At 42.0% G+C, this 20,589-nt stretch overlaps 2 protein-coding genes and 1 long non-coding RNA gene across 7 annotated transcripts in view; 2 read left to right on the top strand and 1 right to left on the bottom strand.

The window, feature by feature from the left end:
* The window catches only part of PHC3 (polyhomeotic homolog 3), a 51,977-nt gene extending 43,688 nt beyond the window's left edge, over positions 1-8,289 (top strand). Inside the window, exons 15-17 of one of the 2 annotated variants that reach the window (XM_083504004.1) lie at positions 304-3,879; positions 3,927-4,456; positions 4,779-8,289. In XM_083504004.1, the coding sequence (XP_083360130.1) occupies positions 304-458 (155 nt within the window). In that variant the 3' untranslated portion in view covers positions 459-3,879; positions 3,927-4,456; positions 4,779-8,289. Of the gene's footprint in view, positions 1-303; positions 4,465-4,778 lie in introns of both variants that reach the window. The other variant, XM_083504003.1, reaches the window with a different exon arrangement.
* An 83-nt stretch (positions 8,290-8,372) lies between these two features.
* Positions 8,373-20,589, bottom strand: part of GPR160 (G protein-coupled receptor 160) — a 31,999-nt gene continuing 19,782 nt past the window's right edge. For 2 of the 3 annotated variants that reach the window (XM_083504521.1, XM_083504522.1), the window contains exon 2: positions 8,373-10,219. In XM_083504521.1, coding sequence (XP_083360647.1) covers positions 9,149-10,171 — 1,023 coding nt within the window. In that variant the 5' untranslated portion in view covers positions 10,172-10,219 and the 3' untranslated portion in view covers positions 8,373-9,148. Of the gene's footprint in view, positions 10,220-18,240; positions 18,411-20,589 lie in introns of those variants that run through there. The other variant, XM_083504520.1, reaches the window with a different exon arrangement.
* The window catches only part of LOC310707460, a 35,330-nt gene continuing 33,341 nt past the window's right edge, over positions 18,601-20,589 (top strand). For both annotated transcript variants that reach the window (XR_014526466.1, XR_014526467.1), the window contains exon 1: positions 18,601-19,509. This is a non-coding gene — a long non-coding RNA (uncharacterized lncRNA). The remainder of the gene's footprint in view (positions 19,510-20,589) is intronic.

Below are 20,589 nucleotides of genomic sequence, written 5' to 3'. Positions count from 1 at the left end.
GTGCTACTGGAAGGAATTTTTTTTTTTTTATTTCAGAGCAGGCAGAGATGTGAAGGAACAGGAAGTGTCTGCTGCAATATTTCAGTGGTTTTACAACAGTAGAAAGAGAAGGCCCAGGTTAATGAGGAGCTGGAACCCTTGAGAATGTGCGCTCTTTTCTACCAACAATAATGCAAACAGGGATGGAATTATAGGCAAGATTTAGATAAAAGTGGAAGTCATTGAGCCAAGCTTTGGGGGAGGAAATCTTATTTCAAGATCACAATGCCTATTTTTAAATTAATAATTGTCATTTCTTTGCAGGTTGCCAAGATATTGCCGATGAATTTCGAGCCCAGGAGATTGATGGGCAGGCTCTCCTCTTATTAAAAGAGGATCACCTCATGAGTGCAATGAATATTAAGCTAGGACCTGCACTGAAAATCTGTGCACGAATCAACTCCTTGAAGGAATCCTAGTGGAAAATAAGGCTTTAAATCACAGCTCCCACCATATGACAGACTTGTAATAAAACAGCATCTTAACGTTTGATGTGATTATTACTGCTGTGTTTTGCTAAGCATCCTTTTCCACATAAAGACTGTTGGAGGAGCATATCTAATGTAATCTTCCAAACCTTCCAGTAGTTATCCAGCTTATCAGGAAGCATAAGCTGTGTTGGCAAGTTGTTGTAGTCAAATGCAGGGCAAGGAGAGTCAGTGGAAAGCTCTATGAGGCTTCTGTAAGATGTTGCGAGTGATGCTTATTCCAAAAAGGTGATTATTTAACATTCAAGATTTAAGCTTTTTTTAGAAAATGTAACCTTGAAATAACCTTGATTACAGTTTCAAATTGTGTTTCTATACACTTTTTCCTTTGTAGAAAGCTTTTTAAGAATATGGATTAACAGAAGAGTCCACAGAGTCTGTGGAAGCACTGATTATGGTAAAATGCTATGCATTTAATTGTGCTCTTTTGAGTTTCAATTAATCCTGAGTATAGTTTGAAGGGAACTTGCAACTGACTTCCTCTTCTCTCATAACCCTACAGCTGCCCCACCACTGTAGTATTCTCTTTTAAGTGCTGAAGCTTTTCTGTGAACATGCAAGATATTTTGTAAATGCAGTATACCTTCCACTGTCAGAACCTTGGTCACTTGAATTCCATGTCAGCATAAGCATCCCTCTCATGTGTACAAACCTATGAATGTTTTTTTGGGGGGTGGGGGAAGGGGTGGGGGGGTATTCTTGATAAATGAAGTTGTACAGTTAGGTGTGATGCACATAGTGGCAAAACTGCTGAGAGCTGGAACGGCGGTGTGGCACACACTTCCCAGACGGTAGTAAAAAGCACATACATGATGACAATGATTCTTTGTATGCTGCTATGCACTGAAGAGGGCATTATGTTGTTATTGTTCTGGTTTTTTTCTTCTTCTTTTTGCTGGTTTAGACCAAAGGAGTTAATGTACACCTGTTCAATGGAAATGTGTCGCCCGTACGCTGGTGTGCAACTCCGAATTATTGAATAATTCTCAAGGGCAAATTGGATCAGCAGACGTTTCTAGACTTCGCTTTCTTTCTATAGTTCTCTCGCCTCTCCATTTGCAGGTGTTCTGGTGGACGCTGCTGGGGACGTTGTTCTTCCCTCTCCATAGGGAATAAGCACTTTTTGAAATCACAATGGTTTTTCTTTGTAACATTTCCTCGCAGCCCAGTGTTATCTGCAGCAGTTATTCATGTTACAGCAAGGACCCTAAACCAATGGCACCAAAGTATTAAGAGTAAGTGTTCAGAAGTTTGTCCTCTATATCTGAGTAGGAGTTTGAATCATTCTTTGGAAGATCTTCTACCCCACCATTAAGTTAGCATGCTTCAGTGAAATGGGGCCCAGTTCACTGAGTATTTCTCCTAAGCCAGGCCCACTAACATGAATGAGTGTGTCATAAGACTAAGGGATCGCTGTTCATTTTAATAGAGCTTGTTCAAAAGAAATGTCTTATAGATTGTGGTCATCATTTAACTGAATGTGAATCTTCCACAAGGGCTTGTGGCCTGGTAAAATGTTGTTTGTTTTATTGGGCATTAACACTGTATCTGTTAATTTAAGGGTGGTTTAATTAGCAAAATTACTTAAGACTACTGGTTTTAGCCCTACTGTTTTTTTTTAATCTCAAATTTAGGAATGCGTTCAGAAAGTTACTGTATTATCGTTAACCTTCAACAATTTATCCGTTTATTATTATCAGAAGCTCAAAGTAAGTAAATTCTTTATGGTGTTAAGGAGAGCTACCAAACATTTACAGGTGCCTATGGTAAAGGTTTGAAAATTACAAAGTATTAATCATTCTCCAACTCCTCGTATTTACTGCGCATAGATTCTTTTGCATATGAAACATGCAAACATGTTGTAGGATGCCAAGTAGTTAAAGCTGCCTCCAAATCATATGGTCTGGTTCTTTACGAAAATAGTAGTTGTGAACAGCTAACTGAACTGGTTCTTTGCCTAAATAGTATTGGTAACTGTAAGTTCAGAAAACTGGTAAAGGTGTTTTTTTGAGAAAGCACAACAGGAGGATTTCAGAATTAAGAGCTTTCTGCCACATTTTGGAGGATGGACTGACATTAGTTGTTCAGTCCTACTCACATGGGATTTAGGTGGGGAGCATTTGAGCCATTTTAGTCTCATTTACTTCACAGAGATTAAGGCTGAAGTATGATGCGTATTTATGTAGGAGTAAGTCCCATTCTAATTCTGTGTGACAGTTCTCAGTAAATGTGTACTGGGCTGTAAATCATATGAATCAAAATATTTCAATTTAACTGAGTGCTACACAAAGCTTATTTTGTTTTGTAAATTGCTATTATTATTATTTTATTTTTATTTTAAGTCTCTTATTTTAAGCATCTGGAAACTGGAACAATGTTACATCTCCTGTAATTATAAATAGAGCACAAAATCCATGGCCGAGTGATTATTACATAAACATTATATAAATTATACCAAATGCTCAGTTACTTTCATTAGCTGCACTATGTATAGGTTCACAGAGAATGCTGACAATAATTATAGAATAATATAGTATATTAAAGTACTGTGGGCCTGAGGATAAAAAGTAAGAACAGAAGCACAGATAATTCTGCCCTGAATAGAAACATTTGTTCGAGCTGTCTCCAACAAACCAGTTTGTCCAGCGAGATGTATTGCTCAAAGAACCAGGCGCTTACCTTATCCTAATATGTCAGCCTATCAGTTTGATGGGTTCCTTTCTCTCCCCTCCCACTCAGGCTGTGGCAATGGTGGCAGACCAAACAGAGCGGCAAAGAAGACTGGTGCTGTGGCAAGCTGCTGTCATAGCACCACCACCCCTGGCAGTAGCAGCTGATACAATTGCCACACTGAACTAATTGCAAAAGCTATACAGAGAAGTTTCTGTATCATGCAAAAGCGGACTGGTTCTTGTCAAAAGGCAGTGCCTTTTGCTCTCAGCATTGACCTTGGGACAGTAAAGTTTGACTTTGGGACAGATAAAGCACATCATCTCCTCCTTGTCCATCCCCTACAACTCAGCTTGTCTCTTTATGGCAATAGCATTCCTGCCCCTGCCCCTGCCCACCATAGAAGGCAATGTTTCACAAGCCATTCCTGTGAATGCACTGGAGTTTCCCCCTTAATTTAACCAAGTTTGTATGCCACTTAATTATAAATGAAACCCCTAAGCAGGTTACAGAATTATACACTAATTCGTTAATAAAGGTAAGGCTTAAAATAATTCTTTTTTAAAAAAATCAAATTATAATTAAGGAGTTAAAAATATACGTTATGAGCTAGAATTACTGATTAAAATACACATCAACTTTGCATGTCTAGGTAGGCTTCCTTAAACAGAAAAGTTTTTAGGCTCTGAAAAGAGGCAGTGTAGGCACCTGCCTAAAGGCAATGGGCAGGAAGTACCCAGAGTCTGGGAATTGCCACTCTAAAACACTGATTCCTAGCAGCATGAAAAGGAGCACGATCAAGTGAGATACTAAAGTGGTTTTCATAGCTTGATATAATAGGCTAGTTTGGGCCCTGAGTGAATGAATTCGTTTCAGTTTGCCTTTAAGTGTTACTCATCATGATGTGGATATAATTAGTATTTATTCTTTAAGATGGGTAATTTGTAAGGGGGCAGGTGTGTGTTCTTGAAGACATTTTAACACTGTATGGAGCAACATGGACATGTATGGACTACATGGTATTGAGCTTCAATCCTGCCCTCCAGTTAGGAATAGCACTTGGATTTCAGATTCCTTTAGTAGTGCTTGTAGCATTTAGGGGATGCCCAGAAATAATTGCACAAGGCTTGTTAAAAGTGATCTTCAGTGCTTGTGTGAATACAGCAACAAGTGGAAGCACATTATTTGCTTGCAATTATCAGCACCATTATCAGTGTCAGCATTTCAGGGCTAATTCTCACTTTACATTTTGTACTCAAGTACAGTGGTGCCTCGCAAGACGAAAAGAATCCGTTCTGTGATTCTCTTCGTCTAGCAGTTTTTTCGTCTTGCGAAGCAAGCCCTTTGACGGATTAGCGCTATTAGCTGCTTATCGGCTTATAGGATCAGCTGATAAGCGGCTTAGCGGCTTAGAAAAAGGGGAAAGGGGGGGGAACCGCAGGAACTCGCAAGACATTTTCGTCTTGCGAAGCAAGCCCATAGGAGATTCGTTTTGCGAAGCACCTCCAAAACGGAAAACTCTTTCGTCTAGCGAGTTTTCCGTCTTGCGAGGCATTCGTCTTGCAGGGCACCACTGTACAGCTTCTAAAAGAACAGGATGTGAAATGGGAAGTGGTAATTTGCATTGGTTGTTTGTTTGATTGGTTGCATTGATAGTTTGGGGACTATTTACTGAAGCTACAGGCTTAGTATGGAGTATTTTAAATTTTAGTCCTAAGGTAAATACAATGTTTTCTTCTCCTTTTAATAAAATTCCCTGCCTCTTTGGATCACATCCTTGATTCTAGTCAAGTGATGGCATTTATAGAAGTGAGAAATCTGAGTCGTACTTGGGCTGTGTCCAGTCTCTGTTAGTTGCGAGGTTTAGAATCTTATGGGAACTACAAGAAACAGTTTGCTTGAAGGTGTTTGGGGGAAGCATGTACCAAGTCACACAGAAACTTGCACTACTATTCTGGGCAATCTTATCATTTATAGACTGTGCCACCTGAGTTGGCCACACCTCAGGTCTTCCTTATAGATTAGCAAGCATCTGCACAAGGACAAAGCATATTTCCCATGTGGGTTTCAGGCACAGACTGCACAAAATTATACTCCTGACACTCCAGAACACTTTTACATTAGATGGCTATTTTCCATATACCAAGCTGTAATAGGAATAGAAATGTCAAATGGCGCCAGATGTACTAGTAGTAGTAGCAGCCACCCCTCATCGCTGTCGGTTCAATGACTTGTCACAGTGTTCGACCTTTTTGTATTGACGTGGGCTAAAATCCCATGATTGTAAACAGCCATGTAGCCTTGACAGTAGACTTCACAAGTGTGCAATGTAAATATGCATCAGGTATATGTGATGGAGTCATCTGCAGGGAAAGGGCATAGAAAACTGCCTTTTGATATATTTAAAACAAAATTAAGGACATGAGCCAGAGTGAGGGCTCAAGTGCCTTTCAGTGTTTGAGAATCATTTGATGATTCACCTGCATAATCTTCCCATCAGTGATGCACCAAGTGATGCTTGTTACGTTTGAGTAACTCCATGGGATCACCTTCTTGTTGGGCAGTTAAGATAGCCAAGGATCAGTGCCTGCTGACATTATCCTGGGAGTAAGGACATGTGAGGGGTTTAAACACAGACTAACAAATCTTGGCTAAAGCTATTGTATATGGAGAAGAGAAGTGTCATACTTGACTCAGGCAGTATTTTAGTAGAATGGCGAAAGGACATTAGCAATGGAGTGATGGCAAAGCAAGTCCTGGGTGCAGTTTTGATGGAAGTTACTTCACATCCTTCATTTTCTCTAACAGGATGGAACAGTCCCTTAAACTGCAGCTCCCTTGCAGCACTAAGTTAGTTATAAACAAGCAGCTTACATCATATTTCATCACCAGTGTTATTATCTCTTCACACAAATCTGTAAAGTAAATATTCACTCCTGAAATGCAAATTGACATATTCTTCCCATAACATTTGCATGCAATTTTTTAAATAAAAAATGCTTACTCTAAAATATGTTCTTTCTGATGTTATCAGTGAAATCTAAGTAAACATGAACAGTTTACATTTCAGTAAATATGATTCTAATGAAGGCATAAAAAACAGATTGTTTGCAATAGTAGGAGAAAGTTCCCTGCGTGTGTCTGAAGCTAGTCTGTTATAGTAAATGAAAGCCTCATATAGCACCAAGATTTCAACCTTTGTTGTGTCCTAACAACTAAAAGATAAAAGAACCCCATGTAAGTGGTCTACGAGCTGTCCCCTAAGTAGCCTTAGCCTTTCTCGACTTTTTCCTGTGGTTTTAGATCTTTGTTAGCAAACTGACATTACAATAATACTTCCCCATTTCAGACCTTATGGGAATTTGTGATTAAAGATCCTATGATCAAAGTACTAAAGTTGGCATGCAGTTTGAGGAAGGGGGAGAATGTTGGCCCAATGTTTGTTCCAGCTAAATACGGTTTTCTGATGCCAGGATCAATATGTTCAAACTGGCACCTTAATTAAGCAAGATCATCTGGAATCAGTGCCATTGGGGGAAACCTGAATACATATATTAACTCTTTATTATATATATAATCTCATTTGTATTAGGAAATATTTCTTCCACATACTTCTGGATTTTTTGTTCATATCCATGGTCTTTTAAAACATCTGATGCTAGAGTACCTCTGTTATATTGCCCTTTCATAAATCTGTTGGGTTTATAAATATGTTAATAATTCCTCTCTATGGGTGTCTAGTTATATAGATTGACAAAAGTACCGTGCCCTCCAAAAAAACCAATAGGATAAAATTGGCCCTATGGCCTTAAACATTTCTGACTCTGAAAAATGACCATTTTGTGTTCTTTACCCTTTTCTGTTATGTGAACCAGTAAATAGATGAAACATAATCTTAACTTTACTGCCTCTTCTATTGCACTAATATCTGAAAATGCTGTTTAAGCAGATAAAGTACTTAACTACAATTTATAAGCTTGTAAATTAAATTCTTTATGTTCTGAACCCCATTTTTGTATTTCTCCAGGGTAATTTCTCCCTCTCTTCTCTTTTGTTACATCTGTGAAAGCCAACAGAGACAAGGGTTATGTGAGGAATTAGCAAATTTGTGTGAGGCTGAGAGACAATGGGACTTTGAGTATATTTGCATATAAATTTGTGTAAAATTAATCACACTTCCTTGTGTGCCTCCTTGAGAGGTCCAGAGGGTGGCAGCATGAGAACGGGCCTTCTCTGCAGTGGCTCCCCATCTGTGGAATGTTCTCTCCAGGGAAGTTCGCCTGGCACCTTCATTATACATCTTTAGGCGCAAGGTAAAAATGTTCCTTTTTAACCAGGCCTTTGGTTGATTGGATTGACATCCTATGCCCTTTTAAAATGTGGGGTTTTGGGGAGGGGGGGTTATTGGGTTGTTGCTTTTATTTTGATTATGTATTTTGTGGTTTTATATTTTGATTTTATTCTGTGAGCCACCCTGAGACCTCTTGGTACAGGGCGGTATATAAATTTGATAAATAATAATATATGTACGTCTGTGTTTGTATCATGGAATGGTACTTTGATTTTCCTAAACAAGTGGTTTAAGCATATGTAGCAACAATTTGGCACTTTCATTGTTTCCAGTGAAAGTTTTGAAAAATTATCCTTCCCCTAATTAAGCTGTATCATTTTTACATTTAAAGAATAAGCCACACAGTGATTTCGGCAAAAATTGATCTATATGTATCCTTTTTATATAAAAAGCACTTTCATATTTACATAGCATGTGGATGAATTTTAGATTCTCATATTTGTTATGGTCTGTAGGAGTGATGTAAAATTTACTTGTTATTAAATCTGTCCATGAATAATCAGATTATACAAAGGATGAATCAAAGCACCTTATACTATTGCTGCTTCAATTTGCTTGTAATTGCACCTTTTGTTATTGGCACACACTTTTTTTTAAATTGAGCATTCTTATGTGGTAATATTTGCTTCCTGTGGGGTTAAATATTTGACCTACAGCATCACCAACTTGGTTTATAGTTGAACTTTACATTGAAAGTGTGAATACAGTGCTGCATAAATAAAAGCTACTTCCATTTGTCTAGTTTGATGTCTTTTTTCACATTGAGGGAAGAGTGACAGCCACTGATTACTTTATTTCAAGTATGTTGCTCAAACACTGTGTAATAAAATTATTTATATTTATTTATATACCGCCCTATACAATATAAAAACACAAAATATATAATCAAAATAAAAGCAAGAACAACCCAATAACCCCCTGCAAATAACCAGAGAGGGAAAATAGAATTTAAAACACACATACACAATTTTTGTAATAAAACATATAAAAACACACACCCATCAGGTATCATCAAGGATTAAAAGATCAATTTAACTGTCTTTCAAATCAAAACATTTTAGCCACTGGTGTTTTTCCCAACCATTCATAGAAGCTCTTTGATCCAGTTGAGGCTTCCATGAAGGGGCGCTAGGAGGCAATTTTCTATCATTCCCCCTTCCTTCTGCAGCCCTTGCCCCCACCCCCAAATCTGTTCCAAGGGTTGAGGAAACCTTTGGGACAGCATTTGGTGGGAGCAGGGAAGGTGGCATTGAGGGCTGCAAGAGAAAGGTGGAAATTGCAACAACTGCCTTCTTCCGTCCATGGTAGCCTCCACTGGATCTGAGAGCCTTGAATGAGATGAGAGCAGAATTTGGTTATTATTACAAACAACACTGTTGGGCACCTTTGACAGTAATTTGTCATTATTTTGAAGTAAGCACCCATACTGGAAATCCAACTTGGTAAACAGCACACAATTACATTATAGCACCACTCACATACACATATTGGTGATCCCTTCCCCCCAAAAAACCTACAAAAGTTTACAAATGTCGCAGAATAATACAATCTTCCCCCAAGCTGTTATGGTAACTCAATATTCACCTCTCGCAGCTGCTTGCTAACAGATTAAACTTTGGGTGGTGGGCTTTTGAGTTTTCTCTTCGTCTTGGCAGTTGAATGGGGCAAAGCAGAATTCCCAGCTGACAAATGGATCCACATCCCAAGTCTCTTCTGTCATTTCAATCTGGCAGCGCCTGACCCAAAATGCGATTCCAATAATAAAGCTGTTGGCAAAATAAAGCCAGGGAACGTTCATCTCTATCCAAGCAGGAATCTCTGCACCAAGGAACAGGATTAGCATTTGAAGGAGCACAAATGGTGCCCAAGTGCCAATAAAGCAGATAATAAGTCTTGTCAAAAAATGCTTCGCAGAGTCTCTGAGGCTGCACTCAGGCATATAAGGGAAGAACAAAACAACCTCTCTCTCGATGGAAATTAGTTTAATTGATTTCACCATATCCACAACTTCTGACCAACAGAATACAAGAACCAGGCATATGATAAACAGCATGCCTACCGTCAGCCAGTAGCTTTGACTGCTGGTGTAGAAAGGGCACTGGTAGGCAGAATTGGAATGGCTTACCTCAAGTCCTATAGAGCTGCCTGGAAGATTCAGAACATAACAGAGAACTGAAATCCACGTGAAGGCAACAGCAACTGTGTATAGTGATCGCCAACACATGTTAGGACGCTTGGAAGTTTGGGTTATTGTAAGGTAGTAATCCAAACCAGCTACAAAAGAAACTGGGTAAAATAAGATTCCATAGGCAAGGGCTGCTATCTGAGCCAGAAGACAGATATGATACACAGTAAATCGGACGCCTAAAAGCATGAAATCCTGAAAACAGGCAATGAAGGACATAGTTGCTAGAAGCACAAAGTCAACAAAGGCTAGTGAATTGCAGAAATAGCCCATATAACTCTCACGGAGATTTGGTTTTCGGACTTGTAACAAAAATAGATTGAGCATGACTTTCCCAAGCATGATGAGCAGAAGAGCTCCACTAGCTTCAGAATGATGGGAGGCTTGGCCATGTTGAAAATATGAAAAGGAACAGTTCTCACAGAAAATGGCAGCCATGATTTTGGATGGAGTTGAGTATTATTGAACTTTATTTCCAACACATACCTAAAAGATAAAAACAAGGGTTGGTTAGTTATTTCTAGATTCTTAGATACATAATCAAAATAGCAGTACAAGCTATACATTAAAAGCTCGTTGGAATAAAATATGTTTTCAAAGACTTCCTAAGAACAAAGGGGGATGCTGATCAATACCTCCAGGGAAGGGATCCCACAACTGCGACGCCTCCACAAAATCGGGTATATCTATCCATAGTAAAAGATATTGCACAATCAACCCACTGCCAGAGGAATCCATATACAGTAAAAAGTTTCCTTTTCTTATCCAGCAGGCTTTAAATCATGCCATATTCATATGTTGCCATTCTTTCATTTTCCCTGCCTTCCTCACTTGTCAAGAGAATACACACAGAAAACCAAGATGTCTTGTGTTTTGCTTTCATCACATTTAGGAAAGCATAGTGGTGAAGCTTTTGCATGTATGCTGTCTCATATTAAATCCCTGGCATCTCCATTTTAAAGTCAAGTAGCACCACTAGAAACACCTCTGCCTCAGACCTTTAAGAGACATTGCCAATCAAAACAAACAATGCTAGGCTGAGACGGACCCAAAAATCAGCCCCATTTCCCAGTACTGAAAACACCATTGCCCTGTTTCTTGACGTGCACTGTCAGAAATGATGGTTTTGTTTCTCAACAAAGAAACCATAGCCCCAAATGGGAAATAGCTCTGTACATGCAATCTTGACAGTAAGGCTCAGAGCTAGACACCAAACTTATTAACAAAGTTACTATTAAAGGCAGTCGGTTCACAAAAGCCTAATGGAACAAAACAGTATTCACCTGCCAGCAGAAGGACAAGGAGGGAGCCAGTCTAGCTTATCTGGGGAGGGAATTTCAAAGACTGGGAGCAGCTACCGAGAAGTCCCTGTCCCATGATCCCACAAAGCATGCCTGTGAGGGTGGTGGGAACAAGAGAAGGCCTCCCCTGAAGATCTCAAAACCCAGGCAGGTTTGTATGAGTCATCAGGAAACCATCCAGATCCATCAGCCTCCTGGGGTGCAACACTTATTCAGTCCCCCACCCCTGCAGAGTCTCTGACTTCCAGCAAGTCTAAACTTTACCAGGTAGTAATCTGACCATGACAACTGAACAATAGAAAGTTCCTCCACTCTAAGATCACCATAATCCAATTCAGTGCAGAAAACCAAGGCCAGAGTCCATTCACTGACCTAGTATTGACCAGCATCATGAGATCACAAGGCAATAGAACCATGGAAGGGTTTGGAAGCAAGAGAAGGGCATGTATATTTTGTTTATATCGTCTAGTCTATGAATTTATGTATACCTCTCAGCTTTATACTGAATCAGACCCTTGGTTAACCAAAATACATTGTGATGCGCATCCTGCAGGCCAGCAGAACATCATGATGTAGCCACTGTTCAACCAAGTCACTGATCTCGGTGGGTGCAGCCTTATCAGTCAGAACCTGCAGTCAGCAGGAATGAGGTCAGTGGCATTAACTCTTGAATAATGCAGCCTTTATCCAAAGAAAGACCTGGACCCCACCACCTCTGGCTCAAACAGTTGTTTTCAGCCACTCTTGTGTCAGCATTTCTATTATAAACCTTCCCCGCCCCCCATCCTGCTCCTCGCTCCTATCTTTTAAAATGTTATGACTCAGCCTAAAAGGCTTGGGCAGCATTAAAACTCTGTTCACGAGGTCAAAGCACAAGAGCAATTTTATTTGCATAGATTATTCCTATTAGAGGAATGCCATTGTGTTGGAAGGCTTAAAATGGAAACATCAGGTGTTTGTACTCTTGAAGGCAGTAAAACTGAGTATTTTTGAGTCCCGTTCCGCTGCAGAATTCTGTTTCCCTCAATATTGCAGTCTTACACTTTTTAAAAAGCAAGTGTACAATTCTCTTGATTTGATGAGTTTCACAGCATGAAAAGGTTCTTTAATATGCATAAAAATAGAGGACTGTGAACGGCTGGGGAGTGGGGAGCAAAGAAAGCAGGACTACTAGGCAGTCTGACCTAGAGGGAAAGTACCTTCTCAGAGTCAAACGATCAACCAAAGCTTCCTTCCTTATACCCACACCACCTTGAGTCTCTTATCATTCAAGGCAGCTTACAAATTTACCATTATTAAACAGAAGCATTACTGTCCAAAGCAGGGCCACACAATAACCCTTTCAACAAAGTAGTTCAGTATGACTATTCCCATACTCTAGATAGGGTAAATAATGATGAAATATTGACTTTAAATTTTCCCCCATTTACCGTATTTTATTTAACAAAACTTAAACTCCAGACAAGACTGAGGCACTGCTAGTAAGTGGTTCTCTAAACCAGAGGGGTTGGATACGGCCGGCTCTGGGTGGGGTAACATTCCCTCCAAAGGAGTAGGTACATAGCTTGCGGGTACTTCTAGACCTGTTACGGTTGCTTAAGGTTCAGGTGGCCTCAGTGGCACAGAATGCCTTCCACCAGCTTTTTAGTGATGATGCAGCTGTGCCCCTATCTGGACTGGGATAGTCTTAACATCTGTTGTCTATGCTCTGGTAACCTCTAGTAACCTCTAGGTTGGATTACTGCAATGCATTCTATGTTGGGCTGCCTTTGAAGACATTGCAGCAATTGCAGATGGCACAGAATTTGGCAGCTAGATTGTTGACAGGGACAGAGCAGTCTGGACATAAAATACCAATTCTGGAACAACTGCATTAGCTACCAGTTAGTTTCCTGGCTCAATTTAAAGTGCTGATTTAACTTATAAAGCCTTTTGTTTTTATTTATTGTGTTTATTATAATTGTGTTTAGTATTTTTGATGCTCTAGTATTTATTATTCTCTTTGCCCTACTGCTGAACTCAGGGTCTCCCTATCCTAAGGAGAAATAAGAAAGTGATCCATGACAGACAAAGACCCTGACAGACACATAGCATGATCCAAAGACTATCATGTGTAAGAGCCATTATGGAATAGCATCATCATTCATGGCTGTCACCATAAGTTTCCATAGTGAAAAAGCAAATGATTGTGGCTTGTCTTTTCTTCACCAATATGATCAGCTGCTGCAAAACCAACAAACGAGGCTCCGGCTATGTTGTCTCCTTGGCATGCATGTATCACTTCTTTGGATCCTGACCAAATGCTTATTTTGTTTTGCCTTGTTTTGTTTTGTTTGATTTGCAAGCAGATTGTAGGGGAGTAGGAAGAGGCTGGAGACATTCAATCTGTTGCTTTCATGGCTTACGGAGATTGGTTATGACCGAGTTTGCAGCTGTCAAATTTCCTTCAGTTTACTTTAACTTCTGATTCCTCTCTTGAATGTTTAAACAAATCAAAGGTTATCTCATTGTATACTGACTGTATGAATAGGCTCTGAATTAACTTGTTGGATAGGGAAAGACAGTTGACCTGACCAGGCAAGATTTTGGACGTTGTAGACCATTTTCTCTAAAAAGGAGGATATATATTTACTAGATATCCTCCTTTTTTAGAGAAAATGGTCTATTTACTAGATGAGAATGAACTCTTGTATTATACACAGCACATGATGGTCCATGTGCTTTTGTTTATATTAACATCTCAGTGCTGGGTAAATGTCATAAGATGTAGCTGATTGAGACCATTTTGATCTTCACCCTGGTCAGGCCGCCAGCATTTTATACAGTGGTGCCCCACAAGACGAATGCCTCGCAAGACAGAAAACTCGCTAGACGAAAGAGTTTTCCGTTTTGGAGGTGCTTCGCAAAACGAATCTCCTATGGGCTTGCTTCGCAAGACGACAATGTCTTGCGAGTTCCTGCGGGTTTTTTCCCCCTTCCCCCCCTTTTTCTAAGCCGCTAAGCCGCTTATCAGCTGATCCGATAAGCCGATAAGCCGCTAATAGCGCTAATCCGCTAATCCGTCAATGGGCTTGCTTCGCAAGACGAAAAAACCGCTAGACGAAGAGAATCACAGAACGGATTCTTTTCGTCTTGTGAGGCACCACTGTATAAGGAACTCCAAGGAATAAACAACCACACCCTAGGCCAACCCCAACCTCTCTCACCACCAAGGAACACAAGCGAACAACACAAGCAACGCTGACACCAAACTCTACATACATTAAGCATAATAGAAACATCGCCACCCGACCCCACCCCCACCCATCTTCCCTCCCTCCACTCCCCTTCCCCCCCTTTTTTTTCTTCCCCCCCATGGTCTCAACAAATGAAACAGATTTGTAAAAATGTTACATGGAAAAAATACGAGGCATTACACTTACTTCTGTAAAACAAGAAAATCCTTAATAAAATATTTATTTAAAAAAAGGAACTCCAAGGACCAAGTATGTTTAAAAACAAGGTTCTCCAAGGTAGCTTTCTATGCAATGCTACTGCTTCCATACACAGGGCGAGCTACACAGACACAACTTTTCAGTCTCAGTGCAATGGATGTGATAATGGTGTTATGAGGAAAGGTTTGGATTTGTTAGGCAATGGGGAATATTCTAGGGCAAACTAGGCCTGCATAAAAGGGATGGCTCCATTTGCAGTAGGATGCAGGTACGGGATTATAGTCTTAGTCCCATACTCAGATCCAACAGCTGGTATAATCGCTTCAAAAGCAGGCACTGAAAGAGTTGGGAAAATTCAGTCTTCAACTACACATGGATACAGAAGACTATGGAACAGAATATTATGCAATTCTGAGTATGTGTCCTTGGGGCTCCTACACAAGATGTGGCATTTTTAGTTCAGGTTAAGTAATCCAGGAGGGACACAGGTGGCGCTGTGGGTAAAACCTCAGTGCCTAGGACTTGCTGATCGTAAGGTCGGCAGTTCGAATCCCCGCGGCGGGGTGAGCTCCCGCCGTTCGGTCCCAGCTCCTGCCCACCTAGCAGTTCGAAAGCACCCCTAAGTGCAAGTGGATAAATAGGTACCGCTTTATAGCAGGAAGGTAAACGGCGTTTCCGTGTGCTGCGCTGGTGCTGGCTCGCCAGAGCAGCTTCGTCACGCTGGCCACATGACCCGGAAGTGTCTCCAGACAGCGCTGGCCCCCGGCCTCTTAAGTGAGATGGGTGCACAACCCTAGAGTCGGACACGACTGGCCCATACGGGCAGGGGTACCTTTACCTCTAAGTAATCCAGACTACCCACTATACCAATGAACATAGTCAGATATGGTTCATACTTTTACCCAGGGCCATCCTACACTAGCCTTGTGAAAAAGAAGTGTGAGTCCCTCCATTCACCAAACAGATAAATTAAGAAAATCAGGAAAGCTCTGCTGGATCAGGCCAAATGCCTATAAAGTCCAGGTTTATGCTCTCACTGCAACCAACCAGATACCTATGAGAAGCTCACAAAGAGGAGTGTGAAAGCACTCTCCCACATGTTGCTTTCAGTACTGAGGGTGATAAACGACCATCCTGACCAACAGACACAGAAGTGTGAGCCAAAAGTGTGAAACTGGGTCCTCTGCAAGAAAGCCCACTTCATGTGTGCCCACTTCACATGATTATATACCACTTGATTGTAAAAAGAACCTTGAAGTGGGTTCTAAAAAAATAAAATAAAACAATAGAATTACCACTAAAAAAGTTACAGTTAAAACCACAATAGTATAAACTCATACAAATTTTCCAGTTGGTTGTCTGGTGAATCAGAGCTATGGTGGTGAATCAGAGCTATTCACTATGCGAATCAGAGCTCGACCAAAACCGGTGGTCACAAAGAAACCTATCTGTAGAGGACCTCATGCAGCTTCTCCACATGGGTACTGCAGAACCCAACTAAACCTTTCAAAAGTGGGATGGAGTCTCACCCTTAGCCCATTGCTTAATTAGCTTGCTCATTATAGGGCAATAAGCTGTTTTGAGTTTGCAATGTTAAACTGGAGAAATAGATTCAAATCTCAATAGAGGCCAACATTCACATTAATATGATTAGTAATGGCATGAAGAACCCAATCATTAAAAGTCCTTGATGGGGCAATCAGACATTACTGTTAACCTAGAGCACAATGGTGCCTACTGAAGACATTTTTGTTTAAGAAGGCTCTCCCTGAGGTGTGACTCAGTCATTTATGGAATATTAATTGTACATATGTAGAAACAGTTGTTTTTAGAGTTTGCAGGGATGGTTCTATTGTTTTAAAAACTTGTATTTTAACTCATTTTCTCTTGTTGTACATGGCTTGTAAAATAAATAAATTTCTCACTGCCACACAAACTAAACTCCCTTGACTAGAAAAGGGTTGTTGATGTCAACATCAAATTTTCAGAAGCTCATAAGACTGGCCAGCAGTATTTTCTTCAAGTCATGTGCTTTACACCATTTTCTTATTCCAAATTATGTGATTATTCTGATTCCTCCAAGGAAAGCATGACATGAGTGTACAGCACATGCAAAAAGCCACTCGTGGAAGTGTCAGACACCAAGCAAGTCGCAAACTATTTTTTACAAACAACCTACTTACTAACAGTTACCTAGAAAAGGTCTTAAATAAAAAGTACTTATGTAAATTGTGGGTTTGTGACGTTTGAAGCAACCATCATAACATGAAGTGTAAGGAAGTGATCTTGCCTCAGTTGTGTAAAGGAGAAAGGGGAATACACGCCTATGAATGAAGTGAAGGAGGAGTCAGGGGAGTGGGAGGGAGAAGTGGAGGTTATTTTCATATCAGTGGAGGGGAGTTAAAGAGCTAAGTGTGCAATTGGGAGCCACAAAATAAGACAACACTGGGTCTCACATCAAGGCAGATGGGGTGATAATAGGGCCTCATGTAGACCAAATATCTTGTTCTCTCTGAGGTGATAAAATTTGTGTACGGGGAATACTATTTCAGACTGCAAGGCGGGGGCTAACAATTTCCATCCATACAAAATCATATTGTGTACACACAAAAATGACCAGGGAGAAAGGTTCAAGTCTAGCTTGCTCTCCCCGCACCAAGAAAAGCAGCTGAAGTGGAGGTGGGTGATTTTTCAATAGAAAAGCAGCTGGAAGGGTAAAGCAGTCTCTAAGCAGGTGGGGTAGTGTAGTTTGGCACAAAAGGTGGAGTTGGGGGTGAATTGTGCAGTTGGACAGCTGATAAAATGCAGTTTTGAAAAACGAGGATCAGGCACTTTAGGTTTTTGTGTTTATTAAGCATTTAAATAACAGGCCATGTCAAGGACAGAATGTATACAAATTATATACGGGTAGAATGCACTCAGTTTTCTTACTTATTACAAACGACTTAAACCACATTATAACACCTTTGTTTGGGCCTCTTCTTCACCTTCCGGCAGATGACGCTTCAACTCATCCAGGTAAATACCCTTAAAGGACTCCGATTTTTTTTTTGTGCTGGTTAGTTACTGAACTAAGGCAGATTCATAAATGCACCTTTGCTATACAGTAGATCAGGGGTCAGAGGGACGCGGGTGGTGCTGTGGGTTAAACCACAGAGCCTAGGACTTGCCGATCAGAAGGTCGGCGGTTCAAATCCCCGTGACAGGGTGAGGACTCGTTGCTTGGTCCCTGCTCTTGCCAACCTAGCAGTTCAAAAGCACCTCAAGTGCAAGTAGATAAATAGGTACCTCTCTGGCGCGAAGGTAAACAGCATTTCTGTGTGCTGCTCTGGTTCGCCAGAAGCGGCTTAGTCATGCTGGCCACATGACCCGGAAGCTGTTCGCCGGCTCCCTCGGCCAATAAAGCGAGATGAGCGCCGCAACCCCAGAGTCGGCCATGACTGGACCTAATGCTCAGGGGTCACTTTAAAAAATAAAAATCAAACCTAAACAAAGTTACAACTACCCATCGAATGTCATTTGACCCTAATCACACCTTTGTGATCACATTTCCTGACTGTTATTTTGTCAGATCATCTCCTTTTGTTTTCACCTTCATTGCCACAACTTAACTGGTAAGCAACCTTTTCCTTCCAGAGATGATGTGTATTCAGCCATTGCCTGGCAAGCAGAAATCTAACCGATTTAACTCTCACGATCCACACAGAAGCTTAACCTATTGCCATTTTTGCCTGCTGCGCAGTTGGTTAAAGAGCATAACGCAGGAACTCACCTGTCTTAAGCGGTCTTCAGTTTCTAGGCAAGATAGCTCATCAGGAGGAGGGCTGGACCAAAAAAAGGACATTTCCCCCCTCACCCCCGCCTTCCATAAATCCTTAAGTTTCTAAATTTAGAGGCTCATGCCTGTCTATATCAGAATTCACACGCGAACCTAGGCTCCCTGGAAAGAGAGAGACGCACTCTACACACGCTCAGAAGCACTCTCCTCTTCACGAATCCCTCGCGCCCAAAGGAGGTTCCCGACTCAGAGGAAACCCTGTCAAACACGCAAGCCGATCTTCCGCTGTCATCTCTTAAAGCGAGCCTTTGGATTAAGGGCGGGTCTTCAGAGTTCAGCTCGCGTGGGGCGGGAAGGAAGGCAGGCGAGCTCCTCCGCGGCCACTTTTAACTTGCAGGCAGCCACCCACCCAAGCCCCACGCCGTGACCCAGCAAGACGCTGGGCTCGGCGGGGGTGCGAGCGAGCAGGCGGTCGGACTGCCTGCCTAGGATAAAGGTGCCCGCCGCTTGACTGGCGGCCACTCCCAAAGGCGGCTCTGGGTGGGGCTTCGCGGGCCTCGCTCCGCGAGCAGAACCGGTCTGACGGTGGAGGCTCGGAGGCAGGGAGGGAAGCGCCCTCAGAGCCCTCTGGTCGTTGATTTCTCGGCCTGTTTCATGTGGCGTTTAATCTGACTCGCCCATCGAAGCCGCCGTCTGATTTTGAGCGCCCCTAAGGGGGCTCACGTCTTGTTCAGTTTATATCGCATTAGCCGTCTCGCATGGATATTATTATTATTTATTTTTAAAGGAGGGAAAGACTTTCCCCACACGTTCCCTCAGCACTTGGTCGTCTCAGCCGTGGTCTTGAGCCACTTCTGGTGGCCTTCGCCGCCGCAGACGGGTGGGGAGGAAATATAACGAATACACATGCCCCCTCCGACAACCTGCTCTCTGCCCACTTTTCATAGGTTTTACCTCACCCCTGAGGGAACGCCGTTCGCAACAAAGCCTTTCTGGCATAAATGTCACCTGCCCAAGGCATTTTGGCACCTGAGGCGAACCACAAAATGGCGCCCTTCTGAGCACCAGGGAAGAAGGCGTGAGGGAAGATCTACATCAGGACCTTTTCCTTTTTTACATCAGGAACAAGGGGGTGGGTAGGTGGGAAATAAATATCTACATCATGGGGCTCTGCTGCTGCTGCTGCCACCCCTGTGGATCCTGCCGCCAGAGGCGGTTGCCTCACCTTGCCTAATGGATGGGCCAGCCCTGCATAAGCAATGGGTACGTTTGGGCAGGCCTGATCTCCCGCCTCACCCTCTCCTTAACAATAAAATTGCTCGCTGGATCCCATCAGCAGCACACCCATCATTTTTATCTGAGAGAAAAGCAGAAGGATGTGGGTGTGCAGAGTGAGATAAGGAGATATAATATCAGTTGGGAGAATGAGCAACTTGCCCCAGTTATGCGGTGATCTTTATAGTTGAAATATTCAAACCTTATAGTCTGAGACTTTTTGTGAGAAATGTATATGTTGTCTTTTCGGTTTGCTCCTGCAGAAAAGGAAAATGTTTTTCTTAATCGTGTAAATCATAGGGCTTTTAAGAAAATTGCAGCAGGGGTGTGTAAGGCTATAGGAAAATTGCAGCCAGGATGTGGAGTAGCTGTTGGTAGCATATTTCAAACTAGCTGTGGTCACATGTTCTTTGGGTGTTGTTTCATTCGAAACCTTGAGGCTGGGAACTTTTTGAGAAAGATAAGTTGTTCTGAAGAAATAGAGTAACTTTAGCAACCGTGGCCAGGGGCTTTTTGCAAAACAGGTAGCTGAAACAGGTCACGGTGTCACACACTTCAGTGAAATAAAGGAACCTAGCCTTATTTCTAAAACAGTATGAAGGGGACAGAGGCTTGACCAAATTAGGGGCTTTGGGGAATGGGAAAAATTAACCAAATAAGTGGCTTTGGGGGATGAAAGAGGGGGTGGGGATTTGGATTTTGCATAGCAATAGACGGACACGATAGGTGTTGAACTTCGAATGCCCCTTCCTAGTGAGTGGCAAAAGAGGGACTTGCGCTCGGGAAAAAGGTTTACCGTATTTTTCGCCCCATAGGGGGCACCTAGTTCTGGGGGGGAGGAATAAAGGGGGGAAATTATTTTTCCCCCCCCAGGCGCGGGGCTGGGGAAGCCCGAGCTTCCCCTGAGCCCAGCCCCCAGAACAGGCTGCTATCCGCAAGCCTAGGGAGCCCAGCGGGAAGTCGCGCCGGGCTCCCAAGGGTTGTGGAGAGCTGCCCGAAGTCTGGGGCATTCTCCGCTGCGCTCCCCAGGTTTTGGGCTGCAGGCTGCTGTCCGCAAGCCTTGGGAGC

The sequence above is a fragment of the Podarcis liolepis genome (assembly GCF_965112155.1).
Source record: "Podarcis liolepis genome assembly, chromosome: 5".
Lineage (NCBI taxonomy): Eukaryota > Metazoa > Chordata > Lepidosauria > Squamata > Lacertidae > Podarcis > Podarcis liolepis.
Note: the sequence above shows the minus strand (reverse complement) of the source record. Positions and strands in the feature narration are given on the sequence as shown.